Below are 15,778 nucleotides of genomic sequence, written 5' to 3'. Positions count from 1 at the left end.
CCATGTCTGACTCTTCTGCAACCCCACGGACTGTAGCCTGCCAGGCTCCTCTGTCCATGGGATTCTCCAGGCAAAAATACTGGAGTGGGTTGACATTTCCTTCTCCAGGGATCTTCCCGACCTGGGGATTGAACTTGCATCTCCTGCTTGGCAGGCGGATTCTTTTCTGCTGAGCCACTTGGGAAGCCAAGTAGTTTTTAATTGGCCTTAAATAAAACCTAACTCCTTAACACTCAGGCTGTGAAGGTGTCTTGTTTAAGTCCCAGTCAGCTCTCTGACTGCATTTAGTACTATCTAACCCCTAGTCTACTGCACTTAAACTATGCTAACCTTCTTTCTGTTTTTGAAACTTCCTATGTCCATTCTTACCTTGAGGCTTTTGCACTTAGCTCACTTTGGTGGAGCCTTATCAGTCTCCGGAGCCTTTGAATGGCGGGCTGCTTCATTCAGGCCTCAGTTCAAATGCTTATGTCCAGTGACAGATATCCACCCCATTTAAATTTACCCCTAAGGCATTTTTCATGTCAATCATAATGTTTTACCGTCTTCATAGAGTTTATACTGTCTGAAATCTTGGTCTTTGAGCTTTTTGTTTTATTCTCTGTCTCCACTCTAAAGCTGTGTTTAGGTTAAATGAGGCCATATTTGTCTTTCTCTGGCTTATTCACTTAGCACAGTGCCCTTGAGGTCCATCCATGTTGTCACTTAATAGATTTTTAAAAAATCCGTTTGCCAAGTATGGATTCCATACTGATGCACATTCAGTATGTATGAAAATGTTTAGACTCCTGGATCAAAGAATCCCTCTACTGAAGAAATAAAACTGTATAAAAATAATATACAGTATATGAAATAATAATAGTATTAAATATATTAATAATATAAAAATAATACTATTTATTGTATTGATTGAAAAGTCTGTAAGCTAAATGCTCACAATTTATATAATACTGTTAAATAGGACAATTTTATTTTATGTATATTATGCATGGTGAATTGGTTAAGAGATTAGTTTGAGTTGAGGCTCTTAATTTATTAGCTCTCTAACCTTAGTAGACTTAGCTTTCTTTGTGTCCTTTTTTTTTTCCTCTGTAAAACTGAGCTGATAAAACTACTTCATAGGGTTTGTTGGGTGGATTAAATGACATGTAAAGTTTTTAAAATACATACAAGTGTTCTGGCTCATAATGTTTCAGCATGATAGTGATAGTAGCCAGATAGGTAGACAACGTGTGAATGTTCTTATGTTATTTTAATTGAGATAAATCAGAACATAAAACTATTATTATACATAAATACTGATTTTACAACCATATATACATAGGTATTAACAAACACTAGAAGGACCTGATCCAGTTAGGCCAGTTTGTCCTCCTTTTGCCTACTGTATTCTGTTATGTACTTGAATTTGTAATAAAGGATATTTTAAATTTAAGGAATGCATAGTTTTATGAAATTCACCTAGGGAGAGTTGTGAAATACATGAAGGCCACATTCTGAGGGAATACATCTGCGTCACACGCCTCTCTTAGATCTCGGTCGTGATTTTTGCCTCTCCACCTTTCCTGTGGAGAAGTCACTTCAAGGGCAATGATATCTACAGCTTGGTGCTCAGACTATTGGTAGATGCTCAGAAAACGTGTGTTAAATGAATTACTAACTTTTATGTAATAGACCAGTGTATTATCATTTTAATGTCTGTGGTTATGTGTTTCTTCTATTTTAAAAGAACAATTTGCTTATTATAAAGTTGAGGTTAGTTTATGTGACTTTATTGAGTATCTCCTATGCTCTGAGCAAAGCAGTAGATAAATAGAAGGGAAAGGAGTCATGCAAGGTGTTAACAATGGGAATATTTGAGGGCATGGGGTTACTAGGATCTTATTTAGAGAATATAGTTATAATGAACATTCTTAAGTTTGACAAAGGACGAAAATGCTTAATTAAAAATTTGATTTCAATATAAACCATCAGGTGTTTTAAGAGTTTTGTATTTGGAGTTATAGACACCATTCATCAGTAATTGTGCAATTTTTGATTTTCTAAAATTATCATGGAATGTTAGCAGTAATGCTGCTTAAATATGACATAGCACATGTAAGTAAATTACAAAAATAATTTGTTTTAATGAGCTCAATTAATAATAAAAAATGAAATTACCTAAAAAATGAATGTGTACCTAGTTTTAGTATTGTCTTTGGTTTTGTATTAAAAAATTTTTTTTTTTTTTGGAGTATAGTTGATTTACAACGTTGTGTTAGTTTCTGCTGTACAGCAAAGTGAGGCAGTTATATAAACATATATCCACTTTTTAAAAATATTATCTTGCCATATAGGTCATTACATAGTACTGAATGCAGTTCCGTGTGCTATTCAGTAGGTTCTTACTAATAGTATTCTTATATTAAGTATATTTTCAGCAGACTGTTTAAAACTTAAATTGGATATTTTAATTTTCATTAATTTTTTTTTTTAAATTTTAGCTTATTATGGCTACCTAAAAGTCCTTTTTTTTTTCTTTTCAAGGAAAGCAAGTCTTGCTCTGATTCGAAAAATGATTCATTTTTGCTCTGAAGCACTCTTAAAAGAAGTTTGTGATTCTGATGTTGGTCACAATTTGCCTACAGTACTAGTGGAAATCACTGCAACTGTTCTTGATCAAGAGGTAAGTTTATTGTCTTTTTTGAAACTTCTGTAGTTTTAATTTCATTAAATAGTAGTAAAATTAGTTGCATTCTAATTTAATTAAATCATTTTGTCTGTGCAAATGAGTGCATTTGCCTATTCCATGCAGCTAAACTTATTTTTACCATTTTCTTTTAATTTCCTTCTTTTTCTCCCCAGGATGATGATGATGGCCACTTGCTGGCTTTGCAAATCATAAGGGATTTAGTAGATAAAGGTGGCGATATATTTTTGGATCAGCTAGCCAGACTTGGTGTTATTAGCAAAGTGTCCACTTTGGCAGGTCCTTCTTCTGATGATGAGAATGAAGAGGAATCAAAACCAGAAAAAGTGAGTGATGTTGATTGCAATAGTATCTATCAGGAATAGGGTTTCTTTTGAAGAAATGTAGTTCCAATCATGACGGGTTTTGACAATTTGACAAAATAATGGCAATATGGAGTCATACTGTAGTTTTTAAAAATTTGGTCACTTTTCTTTTAAAATGTATCATGAATAAAACTTAAAACTTGCAAAAAAGTTGCATATAAAGAATATCAGGATATTCTCTATCCAAAATCACTAACTACTGACATTTTGCCCCATTTGCTTAATTACTTACAAAGACAATGTATGTGCATGCTCGTTTAAAATATATTATTTGAGGGAATTTTGTGGTGGTCTAATGGTTGGGACTCTGCGCTTTCACTACCTAGTGCTGCATTCAATTCCTGGTTGGGAAACTAAGACCCCACAAGCCGCTCAGCATGGCCAGAAATAAAAATAAATAGAATAAAATATATTATTTAAGAGAAATAGGATACATTGTGTCCCTTTTTATACCTAAATTCTTCACCACAAAACCAGGACATTGTCTTATATAATCCTAGTGAAGTGAAGTGAAGTGAAGTGAAGTGGCTCAGTCGTGTCCGACTCTTTGTAGCCCCATGGACTACAGCCTATCAGGCTCCTCCGTCCATGGGATTTTCCAGGCAAGAGTGGAGTGGAGTGGATTGCCATTTCCTTCTCCAGATATAATCCTAGTATAGTTATCAAAATCAGGAAATTTAATATTTATAAAAAAATATTAATCTAATCCAGAGACTTATTCCACTTTGCTGTTGTCTCTAATAGCAAACCCCGCCTGCGCCTAACAACCTGCGTACCTCTCCACCTCACACTTACAGAATCCAGTCCAGGAGCACATTACATTTAGTCATCATGTTGTTCCATTTCTGAGCTTTCTGTTTTATAGCCCTGGCATGTTTTTGAGGAGGAGAGATCACTTAATTTGGACAACGATCCTTACATTGTGTTTGTGCCATGTTTCTTCATGATTTGATTCAAGCTGTGTGTTTTTAGCAGAAAGGCTACTGTGGTGATGTTACGGCGATTTACTACTGTTTAAAATGTGCCTTCTAAGAGGCATATGATGTCTGTTTGCTCTCCTGCTGATAGTTAACTTGGATCCGTTTGTCATGTTTGCCTCTGCCAGGTTTCTGTATTGTAAAGATACTTTTTCCTTTTGTAATTAGTAAGTAATTTATGGGGAGATAATTTTGAGACTGTGGAGATACGCTGTTTCTCATTAAACTTTTATCCACTGGTTTCAGTGCCTATTGATAATTCTTGCTTTAGATTGCATGTCAAAAAATACACCTTATCTGTCTCTACCGAGTGCCAGCAAGGGTTAAGTCCTGCCATTTAGTGAATGCTTCCTAAGTATTAGCGACTGAGTAATACTATTTTTGAGAGAATGATAAGAGTATGGATTGTACTTGTAGAATCCTTCCTGGTTAAGGATGAATGTGTATATTTCCTAAATTACTGGACATTTAACATAAACCAAATAAGAAGCGTTATCGGGGTTCATCCCCCTGGAATTCTTTCAAGAGATAGGTTACAGATTCCAACAGTCTTTGTAGAAATTAACAAGCAAATTCTACATTTATATTATAGGAACCTGGAATAGCCAAAGCATCCTTTGAAAGAAAGCTGTAGTAACTAAGAAAGTGTGCTAGTGGTGTAAAAATAGATTAATGACCCACACATATACGATCAATTGTTCAAACAAGTGCTAAGGTCATTCAGTCAGTAAAGGGCGATTGAAAAATTATGCTTGAACAAGTGGATAATATGCAGAAATAAGAAATCTCGCCCCTTTTAACAGAGAATAAATCATGAACTAACATTTATGGGCTAAAATTGTAAGGCTTATAGAGGAAAAAAGAAAATCTTAGTGACCTTGAGTCTGCCAGAGGTTTTTTAGATAGGACATTAAAAGATTATATTATAAAAGAACAACCACCAAAAAAATCAGTAAATTGTTTTCATTAAAATTAAACTTTTATTCTTCAAAATGCATTATTTAGAAAATGACAAGACAAGGCAGAAAATTCTTCGGAATTTTATTTGTCTGAAAGTATTTTTTTTTTTTTTGGCCATGCTGCATGGCTTGTGGGATCTTAGTTCCCCAATCAGGGATCGAACCTGTGCCCCCTGTTGTGGCAGCAGTCCTAACCACTGGACTGCTTTTGCCCCCCTATTTATTTCGGCTGTACTGAATCTTTGTTGCTATGCGCCTGGTCTTTTCTAGTTGGAGTATAGGGGCTTCTTTTCCATACGTGGTCTCATTGTAGTGGCTTCTCTTATTGTAGAGCATGGGCTCTAGGGTGTGTGGGCTCAGCAGTTATGGTGAATGGACTTAGTTGCTCTGTCTTCCCGGACCAGGGTTCAAACCTGTGTCCCCTGCATTGGCAGGTGGATTCTTAACCACTGGACTACCAGAGAAGTCCTGGCCTTGATTTTTAACGGACATTTTCAGTGCCTACAGGGATTCTTGGCCAGCCTTTTTTTAGTACTTGAAGAGATACTCCATTGTCACTGGATGTGCGAAGTGTTATATACTGTTAAGTTTGCCTTATTTTTTTATCTTGTTCCTTTGTGTATATTGAATCTTTTCTTCCTCTGGCTATTCTTAAGACTTTATAACTTGTTTTTAGCAATTTGTCTTTCATGTGCTTAGCTGTGTTTCAGAGAAGGCAATGGCAACCCACTCCAGTACTCTTGCCTGGAAAGTCCCATAGACGGAGGAGCCTGGTAGTCTGCAGTCCATGGGGTCGCTAAGAGTCGGACATGACAAGAAGTGTCTTCACTTTCACTTTTCATTTTCATGCATTGGAGAAGGAAATGTCAACCCACTCCAGTGTTCTTGCCTGGAGAATCCCAGGGACGGGGGAGCCTGGTGGGCTGCCATCTATGGGGTCGCATAGAGTTGGACACGACTGAAGCGACTTAGCAGCAGCAGCAGCAGCAGCAGCTGTGTTTAGCTTGTATGTGTGCATGCACATGTGGGGGTCTGCCCCGGCTCAGGATTATTTAATTTTCTCTGCTCTGTGGGCTTACAGTTATCATCAGATTTGGAAAAAGTCTTTACTGTTGGTATGAGGATTTTCCACTATGGCTGTTTGGAATGCTAACGTATGATCACCATGTGTGACTTCTGACTTTTCCAGCTTACTGTTTTCAAATCGTTCTTTGCCCAGCCTTATGTGTAACATCACCTGTATACAGGTGGTCTGATACTCAGTAGAGATGTCCTGGAGATCACTTTGCACATTTCTAGAGGTCTTTTTTGCTTGACTTCCTGATCCTGAACTCATCTACCATGCGTATTCCATTTGCCTTAATCTCTTCAAAGACAGATTTCCTTACACTGTTTGACTCTGTGTTCCCTTTTCTTAAGACCTTAACCAGAAAACTCTCTGAGCCTAGGAGGCTTACCTTAGGCTTACCGTATTTGTTTCTGTTTTCTAGGAGATCATGCAATCCTGTGTTGCTTGTTGTCTGGTATCTGAAAACACTTTTTCATGTATTTTCTCTGGTTTTTAATTTATTTACAATGGATAGTCAAGCCTTAATCTGTATTAATCTATCATGGTCTGGACCACAAGTACTTACATTAGAGAAACTTATAATCCATATTTTACAATCTTATTTTAGTGTTATAAACTACTACTACTTCAGGGAAGAAACATGTGAAGATGCATTACAATTTTTAAAAATATTTATTTATTTGGCTGTGTCAGGTCTTCATTATAGCACACTGGCTCTTTGTTGCATCATGCAGGATCTTTCATTGAGGTGCACGTACTTTAGTTGAGGTGCTCACACTCTGAAGCATGGAGGCTCAGTAGCTGTGGCGTGGGCTTAGTTGCTCCATGGCATGTGGGATCCTAGTTCCCCAATTAGGGAACTAGTATGGAACCAAATTCCCTGCATTGGAAGGCAGATTCTTAACCACTGGACCATCAGGGAGATCCCTTCAAGTTTTTTTAAGTATAATAAGTCTATAAAAGTTTAAAAATACTTTACCTATACATGCATGCATGCACACACTTGCCAAGATCATATGTTGATGATGAATATTCTTAATATTGTTATCAACAAAATCAAAACTTGTAGGATGCCAGGCTAGTCAAACAGTGTTTACAAATTATTTGTTTTAAACATGTTATAACTAACATTTTTATCATTATAGGAATGATCCAGTACATTTGATTCACTTGGCTAAGGGTGGGGCCTTACAGTTTACTGATAAAACACATCTCTGGTGGTTCTTTTACACTGCTAGGTTTGGATACCATTGATTTAGTGTAAATATCCATTTTTTTACAAATAATCTCTTAGGCCCAGGGAAACAGTGAGTTTATCAAGTCATAGATAGTTAGACAATTGTGTTAAGAACTAATCCATTTGTTTTCTTTACCTATATACCTGGAAATGTCATAACTTAGGTCATGTGAATTTCTTAACCATTTTTAAGACGGACTTGTAAGATTATAGATAATTAGTTGAATCATGATAAATGTTAAACTACAGGCAGATGAATATTATATTCAGGATGTTTTAATTCTAAATTTGATTCATGGTCATGTTTTTATAAATACTTACAAATATTTGAAATATAAATTATTTTCTACATTTCATTGAATAATTTTACACATTCAGGAAGATGAACCACAGGAAGATGCTAAAGAATTGCAGCAAGGTAAACCATATCATTGGAGAGATTGGTCCATCATTAGGGGAAGGGACTGCTTGTATATATGGAGTGATGCAGCAGCCTTGGAATTGTCTAATGGCAGTAATGGATGGTTTAGATTTATCTTGGATGGAAAACTAGCCACCATGTATTCAAGTGGTAGTCCCGAAGGTGGATCGGATAGTTCAGGTAATACTTTGTTTCTACAAAATCCTTTTACTAGTTTCTATAATTTTGATAATTTGTTTTTCTGCTCATTTCTGCCACCATTGTCAAAGCAGTAGCATATCCTTGATGATCATATGGCCCTTTCTTTAATATCACCAGAGAAAGTGAGTGTACCATGAAAGCATTTCATGTCTTTCTATAGTATGAGACAAGGATTACTCGCACCATGCTTTTAGGTAAAGGTTCCTCTTATCATGCAGTAATGAATTGCACATGTTTGATGCTGTCTCTAATTGTATATTTTCCCGAAAGCCTTCTACTTCAAAAAATTTTGGCCAGAGGATTGTTTTTATGCCTGAACCTAAATAATAGCAAATTAGTAAGAGTATATCAAGGAACAAAACTTTAGTGAATTTTTTTTTTTAATAAAACTGATATTCCAGTAGGTGGTTTCATTTTTTTTAATGGTATATTTGAAAGGAATGAAGTTTTAAAACAAACATTTTGTCTTTATAGAAAGTAGAAGTGAATTCTTAGAGAAGTTACAAAGAGCACGAGGCCAAGTAAAGCCATCTACTTCAAGTCAACCTATACTCTCAGCGCCAGGACCCACTAAACTCACCGTAGGGAATTGGTCACTAACATGTTTGAAGGAAGGAGAAATTGCTATTCATAACTCAGATGGCCAGCAAGCAACAGTATTGAAAGAAGATTTACCTGGATTTGTGTTTGAATCTAATAGAGGAACCAGGCATTCATTTACTGCAGAAACTTCTCTGGGTAAGTATGTAGGTATGTCAGTTCAGCAGAATAAGAATGAATGAATATGTTAAATTGCACATAAATTGTTAAATTTCACAAAATACATTCTGTGAAATGTCTTTTTTTTTCTTTTTAAGGTTCAGAATTTGTGACTGGCTGGACTGGCAAAAGAGGAAGAAAACTAAAATCTAAATTAGAAAAAACTAAGCAAAAGGTAAATTTGTAGAATTTGATTATTTTGTCTTTTACACTGACATAGGGTTTTAGAGGTAGATTATTGGCAGTTCAGAACCTGAGGCATGTAACATAGGCTACCCTAGTCTAATGTATTTTTAGTTTTCCTTTTTCAGTGCTCATTATCTCACTTTTCATAATATGTATACATTTAGTCATTTTCTGTATATACACTAAACACCAATATTAAAATAGAAATAAAATTGATGAGATAAAGAATAAAATCTAAATTATTTTAAAATCATCTTAAGTTTTTAATGTCACCAAAGCTTTAAACTTATGCTTTAATTAATGATAGTTGTATTTTTAGTGATACAGGGGGATTGAATATGCATTATTATATTTCGTAATCCTGATTAAATACTTTGTGATGAAGCAGTTTGAATTCCTGGATCTAGACCCAGATAATTTGATACTTAGTTTAATGGCCATCTTAGATGAAGTCACCTCTCAAAAAGATACAGAAGCAAATGTTATTGACTCATATTACTAATTTTTAAATTCTGTCCATTTAGTATGCATTTTTTAATAAATCCATTATGTTTCCATCTGACATATCAATTGTTATTGAATTTTTTTATTTTTAAAAAAGAAAGTAAAATCTCATAGTTAGATTCATTATCTTCTGATGACACATTTTTATTTTACATATAATAATGATATAATTTTTTCATACAGTATGTAAAGAATGCCTTTGAGTGATTGAGATGGGAGGGTACTTGTGTTTGCATGGCTTTGGCCATAGAAATAGTAGTAAGGGATTTTACTAGAAGCACTATATATGATTTATGAAGACATTAATTATTACATATAATAATTTCCAGTTGTAAATGTAGACTGTGAAGCTACAGATTCCTTCCAATTCAGGATACCTTAAGGGCATTTGAGGAAGAAATATCTCAATTGAAGGTAGCCTTTGTATGGTAAAAGGAATTTGGACTAAATACAATTTACTTTTTTCATGGTAGTTCTATAAAGTTTCCGTGAATTGCTTCTTGGAGAAATAACAGGTGTAGGTTCCTGTGAGGCTGTGGTCACATTTTTTAAGTTTTTGCTGCGCTGCATACACATGCCCACAAATAACTGTGAAAAGTGCTACAAGTATTGATTTGTGGATTGCAAATAAATTTGAGTGACTAGTTGATTTCACAGGTATGAAATTCTCAAATGATGAAGCTCAACTCTTAAATTCTTTATAAACTACCACTCAGCTATCTCAGGAGTTTTTTGGAATAAAATGTGAAAGTGTTAGTTGCTCAGTTGTATCTGACTCTTTGCGACTTATGGACTGTATCTGTCCATGGAATTTTCCAAGCAAGAATATTGGAGTGTGTTGCCATTCCCGTCTCCACGGGATCTTCTCAACCCAGGGATTGAACCTGGGTCTCCTGCATTGCAGGCAGATTCTTTACTGTCTGAGCCACCAGGAAATTGTATTAACCACCCAAATCTAGATTAACTCACAGGGAAATGAGCTTTATAATACAAAAGAAAAGTAGATCAAAGAGAGCACAGTCTCAGTCCTCTAATTTAATTTTCTTAAAAAAAATACAATTATTCATTCAATTTCTTGAAATCAGTAGTAACTCAGTGATCATGTGGTTATTCTTGTGTGTGTGAAAGCTGTATCTATCAAAATATACTAACTTTAGGTAAATAATTTTATTATAAAGTAGTAGATAAAATATAAAAAATAATTTTGTATACACACAGTTTTAACCTGTTTTTATTTCTTAATACTGTTTATAAAGGAATAGTTTCTTCACTGTTGCCTGATATTCAGAACTTACTTACCTTTTAATTCTAAGAGGCATACTAAAATAGAATACTAACATATTATTAATTCATGTAGAGAGCAAAATTTTTTCTATTAACATTAGAGCTATGCTAGGTTAGTTTGTGATATAAATAAAATAGTAATAAATCATAAAAACAGTGTTATGTACAAAATTTCATCAGACCCAAGCCTTGGACATGTGTGGGTTCCTTTCTCAAATAATATTACTTTAATTTAAATGAGGGGTAATTAGTGCCCAAACTGACAATAGTCATTCTTGCTCTTGATGTAATATATAAATACATGAGCATCATATTTTGTGTGAATAATATAATGTAAATAGAAGAAAGACATATCAAGTTAAACTATACCCTGGAATGTTAAAAGGTTCAACTTCAGTTGATGGAATTATAGATGGCTTAATTTTCTTTTCTTTTTTCTCTCCTTTTATTTTTGCTTATTTGTATTTTCTAATTGGTTCACTATCAAACAGATTGTTAAAAAAGAGCAGAGGTACCTTTTATAGCTTTAATTTTATTTAAATGAAATAAGCTTCTATTTAGTATATGAACATAAAGTTTGAATAACCAAAAATTAAAATTATATGTTCTTTGAGTTGCCTAAAATCTGCTAGAGTGGTTTTTTAACCATTAAATCTTTTTGATGTACATGGATAGAAGTAGTAACATTTTTTGGATCTTGAAACTAGCCAAACATTTTAACTTTAAAGGTTATATATTTAAAAGGAAGATTTGGTAAAATTATTAATTGTAGTAAAAGTTCACATTTACTATTTTTATTTTGGTAGGTACGAACTATGGCTCGAGATTTATATGACGACCACTTTAAAGCTGTTGAAAGCATGCCTCGTGGAGTAGTGGTAACCCTCAGAAACATAGCAACTCAGTTAGAGTCATCTTGGGAACTTCATACAAATAGACAAGTATGTTATCCTGTAGATTTTATGACACGCAGTCATCTTAATTTTTCTTCTTTATCCTTACTATTCGGATATTGATTAGGGAGTCAGCAAATTATCACCCGTGGGTTAAATTTTGTATGGTTTTATTTCTAAATGGTTGAACACGTACCAAAAATAATAACAACATATCATGATTTCTGAAAATTATATGAATGTGTAAAATTGTTTTTCCGTAGTAGTTTTATTGCACACAGCCACACTCATTTATTTCCCATTGTCTGTAACTGCTATAGTGGCTACAATGACAGAATTAAACAGGTGTGACCAAGATACGTGGCCTGTGAAGCCTAAGATATTTATAATCAGCCCTTTACAAAAGAGATTGCCAAGTCTGGTAGAGAAAATTTGCATTAATAATTTGAATTTCTTAATCTTGTTTAATGTCTAACTTCATAGTAATTGATGTTCTGATAAATTAAGTATATTAAGACCTATTGGGTTTTTTCATCATCCTTATTTAAAATTTCTTTTTTCTTTTAGTGTATTGAGAGTGAGAACACTTGGAGAGATTTAATGAAGACAGCTTTAGAAAATCTGATTGTACTTTTGAAGGATGAAAACACAATTTCACCATATGAGATGTGCAGTAGTGGCTTGGTGCAAGCGCTTCTTACTGTTTTAAACAATGTAAGTAGTACAGAATGAAGTGTATAATTAGAAAATTATTTGTAGCTACACTTTTGACAGAACAAGGTTTACTTTATTTTATCAAGGAGTATTAAAAACTGTAGTAAACGTTAACATCTATAATTTCTCCAGCCATTAAGTTTTATCAGTAGTTTGAGCCAGTTGAATTAAACAATTGAGTTTGGATTTTTTTTAGTTGCCTGATTATAATTTATTCAAGATTTGTTTGAAAAAAAGAACGCTTTAACATTATTTACTGCTCTGATTTCCTCATAACTTTTGTAAAATAGAGTTAGTCTGTAGGCCTTTTTAAATACCTAAAATATTTGGATAAGATTAAGTTATGAGCAGTGACAGTTTAGGAAGTTCATGTGAATATTTGACAGGTATCAATATTTACCAGTAGCCTTATGTGTCCCTTCAGTTTAGTCTGTGTTAATATCTCTTTATTGTGATAAAATTTTTTCCTTTATTACAATTATCTTGATATATCATCACTTTATATGACTTAATAATGTCTATGAAATCATTTTTTTGATATACCAGTCATTTTTTCTAATACTAATTAATGTAAATAGTACTGTTAAAATGTAAAATGTTCATAAATAATCTGAAAGTAGCTTGTATACACTTTGAGGAAAGGAATGTAATTGCTATCCATTTTAACATTGAAGATATTAGCTATGATCTACTGGTCATATAATAAAAAATTTTAATTGAAAGAAAATAATGATTTCCCTTAGATTGCATTGATAATTTTGTAATGTATATTAATATTCATATTTGGTATTTTTTATTAATTTCAATATCAGCCATAAAACTTTTTTTTTTTTTTTAAGAGCATGGATTTAGATATGAAACAAGATTGCAGTCAACTGGTAGAAAGAATAAATGTTTTTAAAACAGCCTTTAGTGAAAATGAAGATGATGAAAGGTAAGTCCCCAGATTTCTTCTAATTTCATGTTTGAAGTGTTTGTAAGTTGATAGGTTTCCTTTGAAATTGTCTATTATAGTGTTCATATACAAAATAGGAACTTTTTTATTCAGTACAAGAGTAACTTATAAATATATAAAAAAGGAAAGATTTTTAAAAAGTATTTTTTAATCTAATGGAATAAAAGAAAAATATCCATGTCTTCTGTGAATGCAACTGACCACTTATTTAAATTAGATAATCTTTAAGATACAACTGGACATCTAAACACTGATTATATATTTGATGATATTAAGTAGTAAGTATTCATTCCTTTTAGGTGTGGTGATGATACGATTTTATTTTTTAAAACTTCTTCTGTAGAGGTACATACTCAAGAGTATTTCTGGGTGAAATGCCTTGACATTTTCTTCAAAGTACATGGAAAGGGGAGAAATGATTGGGGATATAGCTAGAAATCAATTGGCCATTAATATGTAACTATTGAGCTGGGTTGTGAGTTGATAAAGGTTCATTTTATGATTTTATTTACTTTTGAATGTGACTGAATTTTTAAAATAATAAATGAAATTCAATTCCATTAATTTTAAATACCATTTTAAATGAGTGTGTATTATATTATATGGACATGTAATCGTTTATTGAAACATTAGTCTATTAAACATACTAACTCTTTGCAAATTATTGCTAATACTGAAATATACTTGTCTTGGTGGAAATGTCTTTTTATATAAATTGCTTTAAATAGTTTTAGTGAGTTGATGAATTTTTAAAACTTCTTGATATAACTTGTCATGTTATTTTCCAGAAATATTTTACCAGTGTTGCCTTGCTAACAATACTATCATTTTCCAAACTTCATTGCTTTATATATTCTGTTATATGTATCAATATTATATAATAAAATTGTTTAAACTTTAAAAAATAAAATGCACGTTAAATTATGCATTACTTTGAATGCAGTTGTGAAAGTTTCATATGAAAAATGAAATAGTTCAGTAAGTAAAGAAATTGAGTTATGAGTTTATCTTTGTTTACTCAGTTATAGTCTAATGCAAAACTAGACTTCACTTTGCATTAATACAGAAAATAGGGGTCTGTATGAGGTTGGCTATTGCAGATCCTGTATAAACTTTAGTTTGAACTTATGTGGAAGTTCTTAACAATTACTTGTTTTCCTAGCCGACCAGCTGTTGCATTAATCCGAAAGTTAATAGCTGTACTAGAGTCTATTGAACGTCTACCTCTCCATTTGTATGATACACCAGGATCCACTTATAACCTCCAGGTAACCATGAAAATGCAATTGCTGTTATTGCTAAATGCATTTAGAAGCAGTCTTACTTTTCTTAAAAAAAAACAAAACAAAACAAAAAATGTTATATTTTATTAAAGAAAGATTGTGATTGTCTAAACAAATTGTGATAAATCATTGTTTAATGCTTGCTTAATAGTTAAATTCTTCAACCCTCAGTGCCTTTTGATTGTTCTTTTTAATGACTCTTGAATGTATTGGTATTTCAATGTTTATTGTTAGTAGTAAATCATATTTAATAGATCATAAGTGGAAAATGACACTCTCAGTTGGAAAACAAAAAAGAAAATCCTTTTGTTCTAGAGTTAAGTCCCATCTATTTATGAATTAAGTCCCTTCATCTCTGTGTAACTCAGCATGTAAGAAAATGTGAAAATGTTTCAGGCACGTTTTTTTTTTTCTTGTTTTCTGTATGTCACTGAGTAGAGATGGCCTTCCTTAGCTGTTTCTATTGATTCTTTTGGAAATCTGCCATTATCACATGGTTTCATAAAAAGCCTGTTTTCTTCTTAAATATTATTTGGTTGTCTTTCTTATTAATTCATTAAATTATCCTTATGTTAGCATCTAGTATCCCAATATGAACAAAAAAACAAATATTCTTACTGCTAATATCCCAAAACAGATCTTTACCTTTTCTGTAGGTTACTTTAGTATTTACTTACAGGTTATTTGGGCTTGAGTTTTGCTTTATTTGACCTTTTTTGCATTTCTCTGCATCAAATAGTTTCTTTTAGATACAGCCTTTAATAAGTGACTAAAAAACTATATTTGCACTAACAATGCCTACTCAGTTCAAAAAACTTAGCGTTCCCTCAAGAACCCATTAGTGTTACCAAAGGCACTAGATTTCCAGACTAGAAAGCTTGTTCAGAGAGTTACAGTGTTGTTACTATATCTGACATGGTACATATATTAAATAAGTTGTAGAGGTCTACTTTTTGCTTTACTTCAAACAGAACATTATAGAGGAACAAGGGGATTTTTGTCTATTATTTTAAAGGTTTTATCTTTGATAGATGAATGAGATAGAAATAGTCTCAAAGACTGGCGATTTCCCAGCTTATACTTATACAATCATAGGACCATCAGCATCTTTTATTGTATGTATATCATTTCAGGAGACTGTGCAAGATACAAAGACAGGAAAACTAGGGATGTGCCCTCTGTTAATCTTGTAGTCTAAAATGCTCCCCAAATGTACATATAAATGTTTAATTCTGTAGCTATAGAAATTAGTTAAAATTTATGCAGAAATGAAGCACATACT

The 15,778-nt window shown here is 32.9% G+C and overlaps 1 protein-coding gene across 9 annotated transcripts in view; it reads left to right on the top strand.

The window, feature by feature from the left end:
* HECTD1 (HECT domain E3 ubiquitin protein ligase 1) overlaps window positions 1-15,778 on the top strand; it is a 77,811-nt gene that overhangs the window by 28,318 nt on the left and 33,715 nt on the right. For all 9 annotated transcript variants that reach the window (XM_024982056.2, XM_005222075.5, XM_059879428.1 and 6 more), the window contains exons 11-19: window positions 2,527-2,665; window positions 2,845-3,015; window positions 7,675-7,897; window positions 8,393-8,656; window positions 8,776-8,852; window positions 11,458-11,592; window positions 12,112-12,258; window positions 13,098-13,192; window positions 14,376-14,481. In XM_024982056.2, the coding sequence (XP_024837824.1) occupies window positions 2,527-2,665; window positions 2,845-3,015; window positions 7,675-7,897; window positions 8,393-8,656; window positions 8,776-8,852; window positions 11,458-11,592; window positions 12,112-12,258; window positions 13,098-13,192; window positions 14,376-14,481 (1,357 nt within the window). The remainder of the gene's footprint in view (window positions 1-2,526; window positions 2,666-2,844; window positions 3,016-7,674; window positions 7,898-8,392; window positions 8,657-8,775; window positions 8,853-11,457; window positions 11,593-12,111; window positions 12,259-13,097; window positions 13,193-14,375; window positions 14,482-15,778) is intronic.

This window comes from Bos taurus, chromosome 21 (assembly GCF_002263795.3).
Source record: "Bos taurus isolate L1 Dominette 01449 registration number 42190680 breed Hereford chromosome 21, ARS-UCD2.0, whole genome shotgun sequence".
Classification (NCBI taxonomy): Eukaryota; Metazoa; Chordata; class Mammalia; order Artiodactyla; family Bovidae; genus Bos; species Bos taurus.
The sequence above is the reverse complement of the archived record's forward strand: the minus strand, read 5'-3'. Positions and strand labels throughout refer to the sequence as shown.